At 45.3% G+C, this 18,221-nt stretch overlaps 1 protein-coding gene across 2 annotated transcripts in view; it reads right to left on the reverse strand.

The window, feature by feature from the left end:
- LOC134573343 (discoidin domain-containing receptor 2-like) overlaps positions 1–18,221 on the reverse strand; it is a 102,166-nt gene that overhangs the window by 13,876 nt on the left and 70,069 nt on the right. For both annotated transcript variants that reach the window (XM_063433041.1, XM_063433040.1), the window contains 7 exons: positions 17,760–17,988; positions 7,537–7,684; positions 6,624–6,729; positions 6,207–6,393; positions 1,261–1,507; positions 447–548; positions 196–353 (listed from right to left, as the gene is read on the reverse strand). In XM_063433041.1, coding sequence (XP_063289111.1) covers positions 196–353; positions 447–548; positions 1,261–1,507; positions 6,207–6,393; positions 6,624–6,729; positions 7,537–7,684; positions 17,760–17,988 — 1,177 coding nt within the window. The remainder of the gene's footprint in view (positions 1–195; positions 354–446; positions 549–1,260; positions 1,508–6,206; positions 6,394–6,623; positions 6,730–7,536; positions 7,685–17,759; positions 17,989–18,221) is intronic.

Here is an 18,221-nt window from a genome sequence, read left to right on the forward strand (position 1 = left end):
ATGTTCCCCACTTTATGGTGTAGTAACTCCATATGAGTATGTACTCACCATGCGAGCTGTGATGGCGTGTAATGCTATGTTGGTATGTAGTGTAATCACCATGCAAAGTGTGATGAATTGTAATGCTACGTCGCTATATTCTCTACACTCTGTCAAGGTCTTTAAAATCGCAATATTAAAATAACAGGGTTTTACCTTATTCAGCCGTTTCTGTATATACTGCTTCCAGAGAATGAGAACTATTATCACCACAAGTAGGAGAATAATTGCCACCAGGCAGCCAATCAGAACAGAGGTCCGAGACTCATCAGTTTTGCCTAATGGTCGGCTGATGGTGAATGGGAAAGTGGTTTCTGCATAGAGAGAAATATAACAAAATTAGCGCCCTTAAATAAAGAGAAATATATTGAGATTAGTGACCCTGGGAATAGAGAGTGCCCACTTACCGGTTTTCCTTTCAGTAGTGTTCATTGTGGGTGTCTCAGTGGTTCCAGCGCTGGCAGTGGTTGGCGGTAGAGTAACCAGTGTGGGCAGCGCGATATCCATCTCTGAGGAAACACGCAACACAGGACACATGAGACACGTTTCCCACTTAACACGCAGGATATGTAGACTCAGAGACACGTTACGCATCCCATAATTACATCTAATGAGTTGGCGCAGTGCAAATGGTGACATGCAAACGCCCAACGGCAAACCACCAAAAATAGGAGATTGGGGATAAAGAAAGTATGTGGCAAAGAGCTGTTAAAGAAGAATCCACAGGAATATTTCAATAGTTTCCATGGAGACTGCTCCAGATATTGCCCTTTACATTGCCCTTCATACAGAACTTAATGTGTTTATTTATTATAAGGGAATATAAAGAAAGCCAAGAGCAGCGTAGACAGCATCCACCAAATAACGCGATTGTATGATATCCCTAGCGCCTCAGCTGGGTTAGGGGAAACATGTCTGCTCGAGAGCTTCCATTTACATCAGTCCTACATTTATTACATTTTCCTTTTATTAACCCCGGGTGCTGTACAAACAGACAGTACATCGCCGGCTGGAAATCCCAGACTTAGCTCAGAGTTGGGGCAGTTTAGACTGTACGTCGTCCAGTGTCAGCGTAAGAAATATATATTTCATAAGACTGTTTATATTGTGGACAATTATCAAGAGAATTACAAAATGAAAGCCAAAACTGTCACGCTCTAAAATATTTCCAGTTTGTGTTTTTTTGGCCTAAAACTCGAACGTTCTACCAAGAGACTGTACCTGACTGGAAGGTAATCTCGCTGAACATAATCCATAGATCGGCAAAGTAGAAGCGGCAAAGGATGGTGCTTCCAACTCTCTGCTGCAGCGGGATAGTGACAAACCGTGCGCTGGGGTTTTTATCGTCCACCACCATAACCTCACCCACGTGCTCCGGTTCCCAGTCCGACTGCAGGCGAGATTTAAAGAGGCATTCCGCCCTCTGAAAGATCTTCACCCCCTTGGAAAACATGTTGTTACAGTGAACCTGGAGAGAAGAATCAGATGCTTGTGAAAACATTGTTTTCATCTCTAATCGTTAAGCAATCACAGAATGCAGAGAGGAGGTATTAAATCCAGATTTCCTGTGCCGATAATTTAAATGAGAAAATAAAGGCAAGCACCCCAAATTCCTTCAAGAGAAATTCTCCCAACCCCAAAACTCTCATTGCCAGCCATCACCTGATCAGTAAAACGTTACGATATAATTTAAAACTTCTATAACATTTTATACAAAATCAGGATCTTCTTACGCTTTTAACTTATAGAAATTATAACCAATTTATCCAACTTTTAATTGGTTCCACTTGTCGTATCATGATATAGAAGGATTTCCTGAAGCTGTAATTATCAGAAAATGTTCTGGAATTGTTTAGGATAAACTCAGGGCTGCCTGACACAGCTCAAGGTCTGGGCCCCCCGGTGCCTGCACCCAAGTCCGCCCAAAGTGCTGCCCCCCCCCCCTGAGTCCGCCCACAGGGATGCAGTGTCTGTACTGATCCTGGTGTGTGTGTAGTGGATGCAGAGTTCGTGTGTAAAGTGGATGCGGTGTGTGTTTAACGGATGCAGTGTGTACAGTGGAGGCAGAATGTACATTTTTGTAATGTATGAGGTGTATATTAGATGCAGAGTGTGTGTTGGTGTAGTGGATGTAGTGTGTGTTTATAGTGAATACAAAGTGTGTATGTTTGTGTAGTGGATGTAGTGTTTGTGTGTATTAAATGTGATGTGTATAGTGAATGCACAGTGTGTGTTTGTGTAGTTGATGTAGTGTGTGTGTAGTGAATGCAGAGTGTGTGTTGTGGATGTAGTGTTTAGTGAATACAGTGTGTGGGTGTAGTGTGTGTGTATAGTGAATGCAGAGTGTGTCTTTGTGTAGTCGATGTAGTGTGTGTATAGTGACTACATAGTGTGTGTTTGTGTAAGTATTTAATGTGTGTATAGTGACTGCAGACTGTGTGTTTGTGTAGTGTATGTAGTGTGTGTTTATAGTGAATGCAAAGTGTGTGTGTTTGTGTAGTGGATGTAGTGTTTGTGTAGTGGATGTAGTGTCTGTGTGTATTAAATGTGATGTGTATAGTGAATGCACAGTGTGTGTTTGTGTAGTGGATGTAGTGTGTGTAGTGAATGCAGAGTGTGCGTTGTGGATGTAGTGTTTAGTGAATACAGTGTGTGTGTATAGTGAATGCAGAGTGTGTCTTTGTGTAGTCGATGTAGTGTGTGTATAGTGACTACATAGTGTGTGTTTGTGTAAGTATTTAATGTGTGTATAGTGACTGCAGACTGTGTGTTTGTGTTTTAGGTATAGTGTGTTTTTATAGTGAATGCAAAGTGTGTGTGTTTGTGTAGTGGATGTAGTGTTTGTGTGTATTAAATGTGATGTGTATAGTGAATGCACAGTGTGTTTGTGTAGTGGATGTAGTGTGTGTGTAGTGAATGCAGAGTGTGTGTAGTGGATGTAGTGTTTAGTGAATACAGTGTGTGGGTGTAGTGTGTGTGTGTATAGTGAATGCAGAGTGTGTCTTTGTGTAGTCGATGTAGTGTGTGTATAGTGACTGCAGACTGTGTGTTTGTGTAAGTATTTAATGTGTGTATAGTGACTGCAGACTGTGTGTTTGTGTAAGTATTTAGTGTGTGTATAGTGACTGCAGACTGTGTGTTTGTGTAAGTATTTCATGTGTGTATAGTGACTGCAGACTGTGTGTTTGTGTATTTCATGTGTGTATAGTGACTGCAGACGGTGTGTTTGTGTAAGTATTTAATGTGTTTATAGTGACTGCAAACTGTGTGTTTGTGTAAGTATTTAATGTGTGTATAGTGACTGCAGACTGTGTGTTTGTGTAAGTATTTAATGTGATATAGTGACTGCAGACTGTGTGTTTGTGTAAGTATTTAATGTGATATAGTGACTGCAGACTGTGTGTTTGTGTAAGTATTTAATGTGTGTATAGTGACTGCAGACTGTGTGTTTGTGTAAGTATTTAATGTGATATAGTGACTGCAGACTGTGTGTTTGTGTAAGTATTTAATGTGTGTATAGTGACTGCAGACTGTGTTTGTGTAAGTATTTAATGTGATATAGTGACTGCAGACTGTGTGTTTGTGTAAGTATTTAATGTGTGTATAGTGACTGCAGACTGTGTGTTTGTGTAAGTATTTAATGTGATATAGTGACTGCAGACTGTGTGTTTGTGTAAGTATTTAATGTGTGTATAGTGACTGCAGACTGTGTTTGTGTAAGTATTTAATGTGATATAGTGACTGCAGACTGTGTGTTTGTGTAAGTATTTAATGTGTGTATAGTGACTGCAGACTGTGTGTTTGTGTAAGTATTTAATGTGTGTATAGTGACTGCAGACTGTGTGTTTGTGTAAGTATTTAATGTGTGTATAGTGACTGCAGACTGTGTGTTTGTGTAAGTATTTCATGTGTGTATAGTGACTGCAGACTGTGTGTTTGTGTAAGTATTTCATGTGTGTATAGTGACTGCAGACTGTGTGTTTGTGTAAGTATTTAATGTGTGTATAGTGACTGCAGACTGTGTGTTTGTGTAAGTATTTAATGTGTGTATAGTGACTGCAGACTGTGTGTTTGTGTAAGTATTTAATGTGTGTATAGTGACTGCAGACTGTGTGTTTGTGTATTGGATGTAAAGTGTGTAGTGACTGCAGAGTGTGTTTGTGTAAGGATATAGGCTCTCTGCTCAGTGTGCTCACTACCTGCACCTTGTGACCTGCTATCACCTCTCACTGCCCCGGCATGCTCCGCACCACCTGCCGTTATAAGCCAGCTCACCTCAATGGGCCGCCCAGCGCGCGCTCCCAATCACTCACCACGGGAGCATGGGTGTAATTTTCAGCAGATTTTATCCATTTTCGGACGAAATTTCAGTACATCCTTAATATGCAGTGAAGGAAAAGGTACTGTCCCTTTCCATCTACCTATGTTAACAGATCTATAGTATCTGTGTGAGACACCCATTTACATAGGGCTGCCATATCCACCATGTTTTCCTGGACACATAATGTCATCCTATTGATTGGCAGCACATGAAAAGTCTGCCCTGCATTATGGATAATGTATAAGTTACAAGATTCCTGATTGGTTTATCACCTGAGATATGATGTCGACATACTGCAGGGCGGCACTTTCTGTATGCAGCCTGTGAAGAATCACCCTCTATTCATTCGGTACTTTCCCTCCCTGCTACTTTATTCATGGATTTATTACAGTGACGAAGTGCCCTTCGCCACTTGGGCCTGGAGAGGACTGCTTGCCCGCCTCTTGCCCTGTGACTATGGACCCTGGGAGATTGGGCCCTTTCAATTCAGTATGATAGGAGTTATGTATTTTTGTATCCTTTTGTGTTTTACTGGTAACATGTGCTCAATGGAGTCTGCCTCTATCCCTGGATATAATTGGATTATTTTCCCCATTGTCTCCAGGATAGAGGGCTCTGTAAAACCGGTTTGGGCCAGATAGCCATGCTGCCAGCCAGGCCCCAAAAGATACTTTACTAACTTCTGAACCCCTGGTCTGATTCATGCCATTTTTTGATATGTTGTTCCCCTGTATGGATTGATTGTGAATATATAATTTTATGGTAAGAAGGGAATGCTTGACGGAGTAACGGATTGTACCGTCACACAGCCCATCAATTTGTATTGTGTCCCAGAAAACATGGTGGATACAGTATCCCTATATATAAATAATGTATAGAATGGACATATTCCACCACAGTAGACTATTTTTTTTCCTTAGTAATAGTTAAACTTCTGCTTTCTGTTTAACTAAACAGAAAATGTTGTTATGTTAGATACCTAATAACAAAGGGGCATTGTGGAACTGATAGATTCTCCTGACAGATTCACTTTAAAAAATAAGATAACGTGTCACGTATTCAATATTTTCTGTGCCCAATAACTCATGTTCTCTTATTTAAGTAGCCAGTAACTTGATGGAGACTGTTACGAAACCTAGTGACTCAACACGCAGTAGGAAGGTGATAATTGATGAAACAATGTTTACCGGTCTTTAGAATGGCCGGGTTAAACGTTGTTAGATAAAGAATGGCCAGGTACAAGCTGAGTCAGGGAAGCCAGAAATCAGGGAAACGAAAACCGATAGCCGAGTCACAGGATAACAGAACGGAGAATAGTCCGAGGAAAGCCGAGATCAAGATACCAGAAAAGACACAGAACATAACGCACTCTTGGGAACTGAAAACAGAAACCACAACAAGGCAATGATCCATACCCTAAGTGCCCTATTTATATCCTACGCCTTAAATCTATAGCCATGCCCCCAAAACTGTTACATTTTAACATTTTTGGGGGCCATGACATCATCAGCGTCATGCCTATGCGCCGCGTTATATAAAGGGGCGGATCTACAGCAACTGGCGGCGGACCAGCTGGAAAAATGAGAGGGACCGTGTGAGGGTCCCTCTCCCCTTTCTGGACCTCCCCAGGCTGTGACACAGAAAGACTGGCTAGTCAATATTCAAACGTAGTGTTGGGAATAGTAATTTAGAATGACTATTTATTTTGTAGAAATAAACCTCATTTATATCATTAGATGATAAAATCTTTGGTTACGTTTCTCTAGATTTAGACAGAAGGAAAATTCATGTTTATTTCAGCTAAAGGGCTGGCATTATTGTACAAGTGAGGGTTCAGCTCACTTACCTTCATGGATGTGAAATTCCTGGGTCTGTCAAAATTAAACTCCATCTCCACATATCCGTTACGAGTGCTGTCGTTTTTCCAGCCAATGTAATCGTAGCCTGGCCAAACGCGATATTGATGACTTTGGAAGAAGTCATCCAGTCCCACAACACCATCTGTCAACTGGCCCAAGCCACCGGAGAGCCTCCTATTCAGGAGATACCAGTAATTAACATTCAATTAATTCACTGTTTGTCAGCCTAGGGAATAACTCATTCTTGTAGAACAATTTAATAACCAATCATAGTAGGCACTGTTTCTTCCAAAAACATTAGGGCTTTCTCTTTGCAGACTGTTTTGTTTTTATCTCACCAGGACCACTGTACCAAAATTTTTTTGACAGATTGACAGATTTAATTAGGGAAATAACCACCATACCTGTTCTTCAGGTAGCCATCATAGGTAGAGTCATTCAGATAGGCCACTGGGTTTCCAGGAGTCATAAACGTCTCACCTTCAGGAATGCTGTAAGATGTCAAGCCATCTACAAGAGCATCAAACAACCAGTATTACAATGCAGAACAAATTACAGCGACCGACTGACCACCAGGACCATTGCATCCTAAATTACGCACCATCAGTGGTACATCGAGAATAACAATTTGTGTTCCATTGTGATCGCAATTAAACCTGGACAGCTGTAGACCCATGAGAACTGGCTTTTGCAGCACTAGACTATTCTATATATTCCTAGCACAGCTCTCTGACATACAGGTGTAATGATATATGAACCAAAGTAAAACGAGGCTGAGGAGATTGTTCATTGACTACGGGACATAAACAGGACCACATTCTGGAAAATAAAGTATAAAAGCCTTTGTTTATTAAAGAGCCACCCTAGCACATGTCCTCCTCTAAAGAAATGTGTAACCTGTGATCTGCGGTTTTTAAAATAAAAATTTAGAAAAATATTTTAATCTTTATATATTTTGGTATATTGATATTTTTTCATACAATATATATTTTTGATATTTTTATGTTATTGAACAATAATTTAAAAATATTCAATCATTTAAAACGCTTATCCAACAAAACTAAATCGAGGGCATTCTTAGGCACCAGAAGATCACCCGATGCGTTATTATTGTAACTTATATATTCAGAATTATTTTTTCTATCTAACATGAATACTATGGGTTTATTTACCGAACTCTGCATTGTAGCTAATTGAAAACTGAAAGGAAAAAAAATCTGTGACCAAAGCAGAGTTGGTGATTTTTACAATTCCTTAATTTTGGCATTCTGATTTTAGTTAGATGCGGTTCTGAGTTTATTGAATGTGTGCACTCACCAAACCAGACGCAGCCATAAAACTCCACCCTCATGCAGACCGTCATAGGTACTTTGGTGACAGGGATCACACGGATATATCGAGCAATTATTGGAGGTCGAAGATCGGTAAGGACCACTTCATATTCATCAACATTACCTTTCATCACCTACAATTGTGATAAACATAAGTAAACTAAATTGTGATAAAGGTAATGTGAAAAGCAAATGCTTTCAAATAAAGTGAAACACAGTGAACCTAATATTTGGGAGCCAGGAGTGTCCCTTTAATAATATAAACCCACCTAGTATAACTATAACCTAACCTACACAGTGCATCTAACGTGTGTGGGAGCCTGGAGTGTCCCTTTAATAATATAAACCGACCCAGTATAACTAACTGTAACCTAACCTACACAGTGCACCTAACGTGTGTGGGAGCCTGGAGTGTCCCTTTAATAATATAAACCCACCCAGTATAACTAACTGTAACCTAACCTACACAGTGCATCTAACGTGTGTGGGAGCCTGGAGTGTCCCTTTAATAATATAAACCCACCCAGTATAACTGTAACCTAACTGTGGCGAAACCAACTTCGCCACTGTGGGCTGGAGAAGCCTGGCTGCTAGCCTCCTGCCCTGCGACTATGGCCCCTGGACATATTGCACTTTAAAGACTATATTTGGGCGTGTATAATTTATATTGCTGCTACTGGCCCTTTAAAATCAGCGGTGGACATTTTGGGACTACTGTCCCTTTAAGACTGTGAAGCATATTCTATTGTACTGCCTGTATATTGTATATGTATTTATGTATGCAGTTAACCTGGGTTATATATATATATGCAGCCTTCATCTGATTGTTCGGTAGAATCACTCCATTCATTGTATTGAGGAAACTACCGAACAACCAGACCACCCAGGATTAAGTGTGCCTCCAATTACCGTTTGCAACAATGTTGCAAACGGGTAATTGGCAATCATGTAATGTGTTCTGTGTCCTCTGGGTGGCCGCCATTCAGGAAACAACCACGTGGCGGCGGCCATCTTTAACTACCGAACAGCGGTGTTTTGCCGTCGAGTGTCTGGAACTAAAATCGGACACTTGACTAGGCAAACACCGCTGAGACCTCCATACTTCCAGAAATTCGTATGGAAACTACCGAATGACCCGCCGTTCGGTAGAAAGAACCCCACAAACAAGGGAATTCATTCAAACCCTCTCCAGGCTCTATAACACAGGCAATTCGCCTGTTTTCATTCCCTTGTTTGTGACCGACCGCAGGGCCAAAATGCATGGAACTGTTTTCGGATACTTTACCCATGCGGTCGGTCAAATCTTTGGAGTCCCATAACTCCTGAACCATTTATCCGAATGGGCTGATTCTTGCATATGTTGTCCCCCTGAATAAGGGCTATCAGGGGATACCTGTTTTGGAGGTGTAGCATATGTATTTGGGGTACATCCAGGAATTGGGGAAAAAGGTGTACAGTATAATTGTGTTAAGTGTTAATCTAAGGGGAGGAAATGTGTGGGAGGTACATCCATGTGATTGGTTAATTTCATCCTCCCCCTGGGAGTGTCCTGTATGTACTTGTTGGTAATAAAAGCCAGACTGGGTGTCCCAGTCTTGAGTTCCTGCTTAACCCTCAAAATGAAGTGTCGTCTCGTTCTTGGGGGGGATTGGATTGTAAGCTGACTGCCAAGAGTGTAAGCCGATTGTATGCTTTTCTTGTTCAGCTGTTCCAGTTCGGAGTGTTATTTCGTATCCAGATCGGGAGTGTGATGTTCTGCAGTAGCTGTGCCTGTCTTTAGAAAAGGGGATTATCGCCTAAACGGATTTTTCCCCTTTTATGCTGAAACGGTCCGTTACAATTGGTGGCAGCGGTGGGATCGTTCCTACAACCAGAGGGACAGCTGCAGACAACACCATTCCTGGATTACAAAGTGAGGGCAACGCCAGTACCCGTACAGCGCCCCTATCTACAAGGAACCAACTGCAGCAGAGCAAGCATGGCACCCAGCTACACTCAAGAGGCGTATGACAGAGAGGTCACCGCGGTGCTGGCTATATGCGGACCCAACCTCTCAGAGGATCTAATACAGCAGGTGAAGAAAGCAGTGCGAGAGTACTTGCCGCGGGAATCAGAGCGGGCCAGGGGGTTTGCAGACCTCCCTCCCCAGCGGCAATGTGTGGCCCAGGGAGCTGATGGTGTCGTCCATCCTCCCCAGCAGCCGTGTGTGTCCAAGGGAGCCGAAGGTGCAGTCCTTCCTCCCCAGCGGCAGGCTGAGTTACAGGGGGCAGAGGTTGTTGTTCCTGCCCCCCAGCAGCAAAGTGATATGCCAAGAAGGCAGTGTGAAGTGAAGGGAGAGGAGAGCAGCGTCCTCCCTCCCCAGCGGCAATGTGTGCCCCAGGGAGCTGATGGTGTCGTCCATCCTCCCCGGCAGCCGTGTGTGTCCAAGGGAGCCGAAGGTGCAGTCCTTCCTCCCCAGCGGCAGGCTGAGTTACAGGGGGCAGAGGTTGTTGTTCCTGCCCCCCAGCAGCAAAGTGATATGCCAAGAAGGCAGTGTGAAGCGAAGGGAGAGGAGAGCAGCGTCCTCCCTCCCCAGCGGCAGTGTGTGCCCCAGGGAGCTGATGGTGTCGTCCATCCTCCCCAGCAGCCGTGTGTGTCCAAGGGAGCCGAAGGTGCAGTCCTTCCTCCCCAGCGGCAGGCTGAGTTACAGGGGGCAGAGGTTGTTGTTCCTGCCCCGCAGCAGCAAAGTGAGATGCCAAGAAGGCAGTGTGAAGCGAAGGGGGAGGAGAGCAGCGTCCTCCCTCCCCAGCGGCAGTGTGTGCCCCAGGGAGCTGATGGTGTCGTCCATCCTCCCCAGCGGCAGTGTGTATCCCAGGGAGCTGATGGTGTCGTCCATCCTCCCCAGCGGCAGTGTGTCCTGCAGGGAGCAGAGACAGTCAGTCTCGCACCCCAGCAGCCGGACAAGAGAATGAAAGGGGAGACAGCTGGTCCCCCTTTCCACCAGCAGAGAGAGTGGCAGGGAGAGGAGCCTGCTAACCCCCCTCCCCAGCGGCAGTTTACCGTCCAGAGAGAGGAGCTTGTTACACCCTCTCTCCAGCGGCAGCCTAACCCACCAAGGGGAGATGTTAAGCCCCACATCTGTGCAGATGGGACCGTAGTCTCTGCACTTACAGCCCCAGGGGTAGGGACGGTCGGTCCTGTCCCCCAGCCACAGAGCGATATATCTAAAGGGGAGACAGTCGGTCTCCAGCAGCCAGGCTCCCACCAGACTACTCCCGTGGTAGTGCTGGCAACAGGACAGAGTACCGCTGGTCTCTGCCCCCTCAGCAACCCACCAAGGCAGCCTATCAGTCTCTCACACAGCCGTGGGGAGGCACCTGAACTTGGACAAAATTCTCCCTCACCCAGGTGTGGTAACTGTTTATTATGGGTGGGCTGCTCTACTACTTCTGTTCTGTGGGTGGGTTGCTGGACTAACCAGGGCACTGACCGGCAGGAGGTCAGATACCCTGTTAGTCTAATTGGTAAAGGGGAGAATTGTGGCGAAACCAACTTCGCCACTGTGGGCTGGAGAAGCCTGGCTGCTAGCCTCCTGCCCTGCGACTATGGCCCCTGGACATATTGCACTTTAAAGACTATATTTGGGCATGTATAATTTATATTGCTGCTACTGGCCCTTTAAAATCAGCGGTGGACATTTTGGGACTACTGTCCCTTTAAGACTGTGAAGCATATTCTATTGTACTGCCTGTATATTGTATATGTATTTATGTATGCAGTTAACCTGGGTTATATATATATATGCAGCCTTCATCTGATTGTTCGGTAGAATCACTCCATTCATTGTATTGAGGAAACTACCGAACAACCAGACCACCCAGGATTAAGTGTGCCTCCAATTACCGTTTGCAACAATGTTGCAAACGGGTAATTGGCAATCATGTAATGTGTTCTGTGTCCTCTGGGTGGCCGCCATTCAGGAAACAACCACGTGGCGGCGGCCATCTTTAACTACCGAACAGCGGTGTTTTGCCGTCGAGTGTCTGGAACTAAAATCGGACACTTGACTAGGCAAACACCGCTGAGACCTCCATACTTCCAGAAATTCGTATGGAAACTACCGAATGACCCGCCGTTCGGTAGAAAGAACCCCACAAACAAGGGAATTCATTCAAACCCTCTCCAGGCTCTATAACACAGGCAATTCGCCTGTTTTCATTCCCTTGTTTGTGACCGACCGCAGGGCCAAAATGCATGGAACTGTTTTCGGATACTTTACCCATGCGGTCGGTCAAATCTTTGGAGTCCCATAACTCCTGAACCATTTATCCGAATGGGCTGATTCTTGCATATGTTGTCCCCCTGAATAAGGGCTATCAGGGGATACCTGTTTTGGAGGTGTAGCATATGTATTTGGGGTACATCCAGGAATTGGGGAAAAAGGTGTACAGTATAATTGTGTTAAGTGTTAATCTAAGGGGAGGAAATGTGTGGGAGGTACATCCATGTGATTGGTTAATTTCATCCTCCCCCTGGGAGTGTCCTGTATGTACTTGTTGGTAATAAAAGCCAGACTGGGTGTCCCAGTCTTGAGTTCCTGCTTAACCCTCAAAATGAAGTGTCGTCTCGTTCTTGGGGGGGATTGGATTGTAAGCTGACTGCCAAGAGTGTAAGCCGATTGTATGCTTTTCTTGTTCAGCTGTTCCAGTTCGGAGTGTTATTTCGTATCCAGATCGGGAGTGTGATGTTCTGCAGTAGCTGTGCCTGTCTTTAGAAAAGGGGATTATCGCCTAAACGGATTTTTCCCCTTTTATGCTGAAACGGTCCGTTACAATTGGTGGCAGCGGTGGGATCGTTCCTACAACCAGAGGGACAGCTGCAGACAACACCATTCCTGGATTACAAAGTGAGGGCAACGCCAGTACCCGTACAGCGCCCCTATCTACAAGGAACCAACTGCAGCAGAGCAAGCATGGCACCCAGCTACACTCAAGAGGCGTATGACAGAGAGGTCACCGCGGTGCTGGCTATATGCGGACCCAACCTCTCAGAGGATCTAATACAGCAGGTGAAGAAAGCAGTGCGAGAGTACTTGCCGCGGGAATCAGAGCGGGCCAGGGGGTTTGCAGACCTCCCTCCCCAGCGGCAATGTGTGGCCCAGGGAGCTGATGGTGTCGTCCATCCTCCCCAGCAGCCGTGTGTGTCCAAGGGAGCCGAAGGTGCAGTCCTTCCTCCCCAGCGGCAGGCTGAGTTACAGGGGGCAGAGGTTGTTGTTCCTGCCCCCCAGCAGCAAAGTGATATGCCAAGAAGGCAGTGTGAAGTGAAGGGAGAGGAGAGCAGCGTCCTCCCTCCCCAGCGGCAATGTGTGCCCCAGGGAGCTGATGGTGTCGTCCATCCTCCCCGGCAGCCGTGTGTGTCCAAGGGAGCCGAAGGTGCAGTCCTTCCTCCCCAGCGGCAGGCTGAGTTACAGGGGGCAGAGGTTGTTGTTCCTGCCCCCCAGCAGCAAAGTGATATGCCAAGAAGGCAGTGTGAAGCGAAGGGAGAGGAGAGCAGCGTCCTCCCTCCCCAGCGGCAGTGTGTGCCCCAGGGAGCTGATGGTGTCGTCCATCCTCCCCAGCAGCCGTGTGTGTCCAAGGGAGCCGAAGGTGCAGTCCTTCCTCCCCAGCGGCAGGCTGAGTTACAGGGGGCAGAGGTTGTTGTTCCTGCCCCGCAGCAGCAAAGTGAGATGCCAAGAAGGCAGTGTGAAGCGAAGGGGGAGGAGAGCAGCGTCCTCCCTCCCCAGCGGCAGTGTGTGCCCCAGGGAGCTGATGGTGTCGTCCATCCTCCCCAGCGGCAGTGTGTATCCCAGGGAGCTGATGGTGTCGTCCATCCTCCCCAGCGGCAGTGTGTCCTGCAGGGAGCAGAGACAGTCAGTCTCGCACCCCAGCAGCCGGACAAGAGAATGAAAGGGGAGACAGCTGGTCCCCCTTTCCACCAGCAGAGAGAGTGGCAGGGAGAGGAGCCTGCTAACCCCCCTCCCCAGCGGCAGTTTACCGTCCAGAGAGAGGAGCTTGTTACACCCTCTCTCCAGCGGCAGCCTAACCCACCAAGGGGAGATGTTAAGCCCCACATCTGTGCAGATGGGACCGTAGTCTCTGCACTTACAGCCCCAGGGGTAGGGACGGTCGGTCCTGTCCCCCAGCCACAGAGCGATATATCTAAAGGGGAGACAGTCGGTCTCCAGCAGCCAGGCTCCCACCAGACTACTCCCGTGGTAGTGCTGGCAACAGGACAGAGTACCGCTGGTCTCTGCCCCCTCAGCAACCCACCAAGGCAGCCTATCAGTCTCTCACACAGCCGTGGGGAGGCACCTGAACTTGGACAAAATTCTCCCTCACCCAGGTGTGGTAACTGTTTATTATGGGTGGGCTGCTCTACTACTTCTGTTCTGTGGGTGGGTTGCTGGACTAACCAGGGCACTGACCGGCAGGAGGTCAGATACCCTGTTAGTCTAATTGGTAAAGGGGAGAATTGTGGCGAAACCAACTTCGCCACTGTGGGCTGGAGAAGCCTGGCTGCTAGCCTCCTGCCCTGCGACTATGGCCCCTGGACATATTGCACTTTAAAGACTATATTTGGGCATGTATAATTTATATTGCTGCTACTGGCCCTTTAAAATCAGCGGTGGACATTTTGGGACTACTGTCCCTTTAAGACTGTGAAGCATATTCTATTGTACTGCCTGTATATTGTATATGTATTTATGTATGCAGTTAACCTGGGTTATATATATATATGCAGCCTTCATCTGATTGTTCGGTAGAATCACTCCATTCATTGTATTGAGGAAACTACCGAACAACCAGACCACCCAGGATTAAGTGTGCCTCCAATTACCGTTTGCAACAATGTTGCAAACGGGTAATTGGCAATCATGTAATGTGTTCTGTGTCCTCTGGGTGGCCGCCATTCAGGAAACAACCACGTGGCGGCGGCCATCTTTAACTACCGAACAGCGGTGTTTTGCCGTCGAGTGTCTGGAACTAAAATCGGACACTTGACTAGGCAAACACCGCTGAGACCTCCATACTTCCAGAAATTCGTATGGAAACTACCGAATGACCCGCCGTTCGGTAGAAAGAACCCCACAAACAAGGGAATTCATTCAAACCCTCTCCAGGCTCTATAACACAGGCAATTCGCCTGTTTTCATTCCCTTGTTTGTGACCGACCGCAGGGCCAAAATGCATGGAACTGTTTTCGGATACTTTACCCATGCGGTCGGTCAAATCTTTGGAGTCCCATAACTCCTGAACCATTTATCCGAATGGGCTGATTCTTGCATATGTTGTCCCCCTGAATAAGGGCTATCAGGGGATACCTGTTTTGGAGGTGTAGCATATGTATTTGGGGTACATCCAGGAATTGGGGAAAAAGGTGTACAGTATAATTGTGTTAAGTGTTAATCTAAGGGGAGGAAATGTGTGGGAGGTACATCCATGTGATTGGTTAATTTCATCCTCCCCCTGGGAGTGTCCTGTATGTACTTGTTGGTAATAAAAGCCAGACTGGGTGTCCCAGTCTTGAGTTCCTGCTTAACCCTCAAAATGAAGTGTCGTCTCGTTCTTGGGGGGGATTGGATTGTAAGCTGACTGCCAAGAGTGTAAGCCGATTGTATGCTTTTCTTGTTCAGCTGTTCCAGTTCGGAGTGTTATTTCGTATCCAGATCGGGAGTGTGATGTTCTGCAGTAGCTGTGCCTGTCTTTAGAAAAGGGGATTATCGCCTAAACGGATTTTTCCCCTTTTATGCTGAAACGGTCCGTTACACTAACCTACACAGTGCACCTAACGTGTGTGGGAGCCTGGAGTGTCCATTTAATAATATAAACCCACCCAGTATAACTGTAACCTAACCTACACAGTGCATCTAACGTGTGTGGGAGCCTGGAGTGTCCCTTTAATAATATAAACCCACCCAGTATAACTAACTGTAACCTAACCTACACAGTGCATCTAACGTGTGTGGGAGCCTGGAGTGTCCCTTTAATAATATAAAGCCACCCAGTATAACTAACTGTAACCTAACCTACACAGTGCACCTAACGTGTGGGAGCCTGGAGTGTCCCTTTAATAATATAAACCCACCCAGTATAACTACCTGTAACCTAACCTACACAGTGCATCTAACGTGTGTGGGAGCCTGGAGTGTCCCTTTAATAATATAAACCCACCCAGTATAACTAACTGTAACCTAACCTACACAGCGCACCTAACGTGTGTGGGAGCCTGGAGTGTCCATTTAATAATATAAACCCACCCAGTATAACTAACTGTAACCTAACCTACACAGTGCACCTAACGTGTGTGGGAGCCTGGAGTGTCCCTTTAATGATATAAACCCACCCAGTATAACTACCTGTAACCTAACCTACACAGTGCACCTAACGTTTGTGGGAGCCTGGAGTGTCCCTTTAATAATATAAACCCACCCAGTATAACTAACTGTAACCTAACCTACACAGTGCATCTAACGTGTGTGGGAGCCTGGAGTGTCCCTTTAATAATATAAACCCACCCAGTATAACTAACTGTAACCTAACCTACACAGTGCACCCGACGTGTGTGGGAGCATGGAGTGTCCCTTTATTAATATAAACCGACCCAGTATAACTAACTGTAACCTAACCTACACAGTGCATCTAACGTGTGTGGGAGCCTGGAGTGTCCCTTTAATAATATAAACCCACCCAGTATAACTAACTGAACCTAACCTACACAGTGCGTCTAACGTGTGTGGGAGCCTGGAGTGTCCCTTTAATAATATAAACCCACCCGGTATAACTAACTGTAACCTAACCTACACAGTGCATCTAACGTGTGTGAGAGCATGGAGTGTCCCTTTAATAATATAAACCCACCCAGTATAACTAACTGTAACCTAACCTACACAGTGCATCTAACGTGAGTGGGAGCCTGGAGTGTCCCTTTAATAATATAAACCCACCCAGTAACTGTAACCTAACCTACACAGTGCATCTAACGTGTATGGGAGCCTGGAGTGTCCCTTTAATAATATAAACCCACCCAGTAACTGTAACCTAACCTACACAGTGCACCTAACGTGTGTGGGAGCCTGGAGTGTCCCTTTAATAATATAAACCCACCCAGTATAACTAACTGTAACCTAACCTACACAGTGCATCTAACGTGTGTGGGAGCCTGGAGTGTCCCTTTAATAATATAAACCCACCCAGTAACTGTAACCTAACCTACACAGTGCATCTAACGTGTGTGGGAGCCTGTAGTGTCCCTTTAATAATATAAACCCACCCAGTATAACTAACTGTAACCTACCTACACAGTGCATCTAACGTGTGTGGGAGCCTGGAGTGTCCCTTTAATAATATAAACACAAATAAAATTTAGTCCAAATGGGCTTTTGGAAAATAATATGAATGTCATGTTAATATTGTTATAGTAAACATATATTAATGTAGCCATTTCTTTCATATAAATTGTAAATGAACTTTGATGAGTAAGCATTGTATTTACATTTCCAATATACATCATCTTTAGCAAAAATAAATCAATCTTCTTCTCACTGGTTTAACCATTTTTTTTTTCTCTTGAATCTGTATACATTTTCATCATCCTAGAATTAATATGGCAAATGAACAATTTATTTGGAAAGCCGAATGAGTGGTTACTCATGAGCAAGCAAGGTCAGAAACTTTGGTTATCAGAAGCTATGCCAAGGATACGTAGAAAATCATTCACCACTCGTTGACGGATCAGGGTCTTTTTGTGGTTTTAGAAAATCTGAAAGTGATGTCGTAGTTTGGAAGATAGTATTTTTTTTTTTCACACGCAGTGTTGTTTTATTAAAAACTCGACCGGTGACGATAAAGTTGCGTGTTTCAGTACTGGCACGAGAGAATAGGGTGTACTCTTTTGAGGAGAAAGAATTGTGCCTTCTCTCTTAATCACGGAAGATCCAATGGCCTCTACTTGGAGAAGACTCATCCACCTAGAAGGTGTCTCCGAGTTTGTACAAACACTGCTCAGAGAAAAGAGATTTCCTCTCCAAATCGTGACCCTGTGTGTTGGAAATTCCACCTAGAGGACACTGTCTTCTTTGTAGTTGATAGGGTGTGATTGCTCATCATGTCTTTTCTCAGTTCCTGAGGTGCCCAGTGTATATGGAGAACCAAATGAGAATACAAAAGTAAAACAAAAATAAAAGACTGTTACCTGGTGGCCTTGGTGGTCCTTCCAGGAAAGCCACTGCTCTCCATTTCGACTATAGTCTACTCTGTAGGACCGGGCAAATTCCTTGCCGGTGGCCCTTGCGTGACGTCCTTGGGTTCCAATAAGTGTGACAAAGAATAGCTTGTGGAGATCGATCTGCAGGAATTGCACGTCCTCTGGCTGTAGCAGACCAGCTGGGCACCATGCTCCATCGCCTTCCTCCCTCTGCAGTCTGTGGAAACAGAATATTACCACATATACATTGTATCCAGCGTTAATAACATTATAACAGTTCTGGGTGATACCAGTCACCTACAGCTTCAGTGAATACATAGCAGGACTGTGGCACACGCGGGCCTTATAGATATATATACATACAGACATATATTATAAATACATTCATATGTACACACACACAGACACAACACATAAGGAAAGATTAGACCAAGGATTGAATCTGCTCAT

This window comes from Pelobates fuscus, chromosome 9, assembly GCF_036172605.1.
Source record: "Pelobates fuscus isolate aPelFus1 chromosome 9, aPelFus1.pri, whole genome shotgun sequence".
NCBI classification, from domain to species: Eukaryota; Metazoa; Chordata; class Amphibia; order Anura; family Pelobatidae; genus Pelobates; species Pelobates fuscus.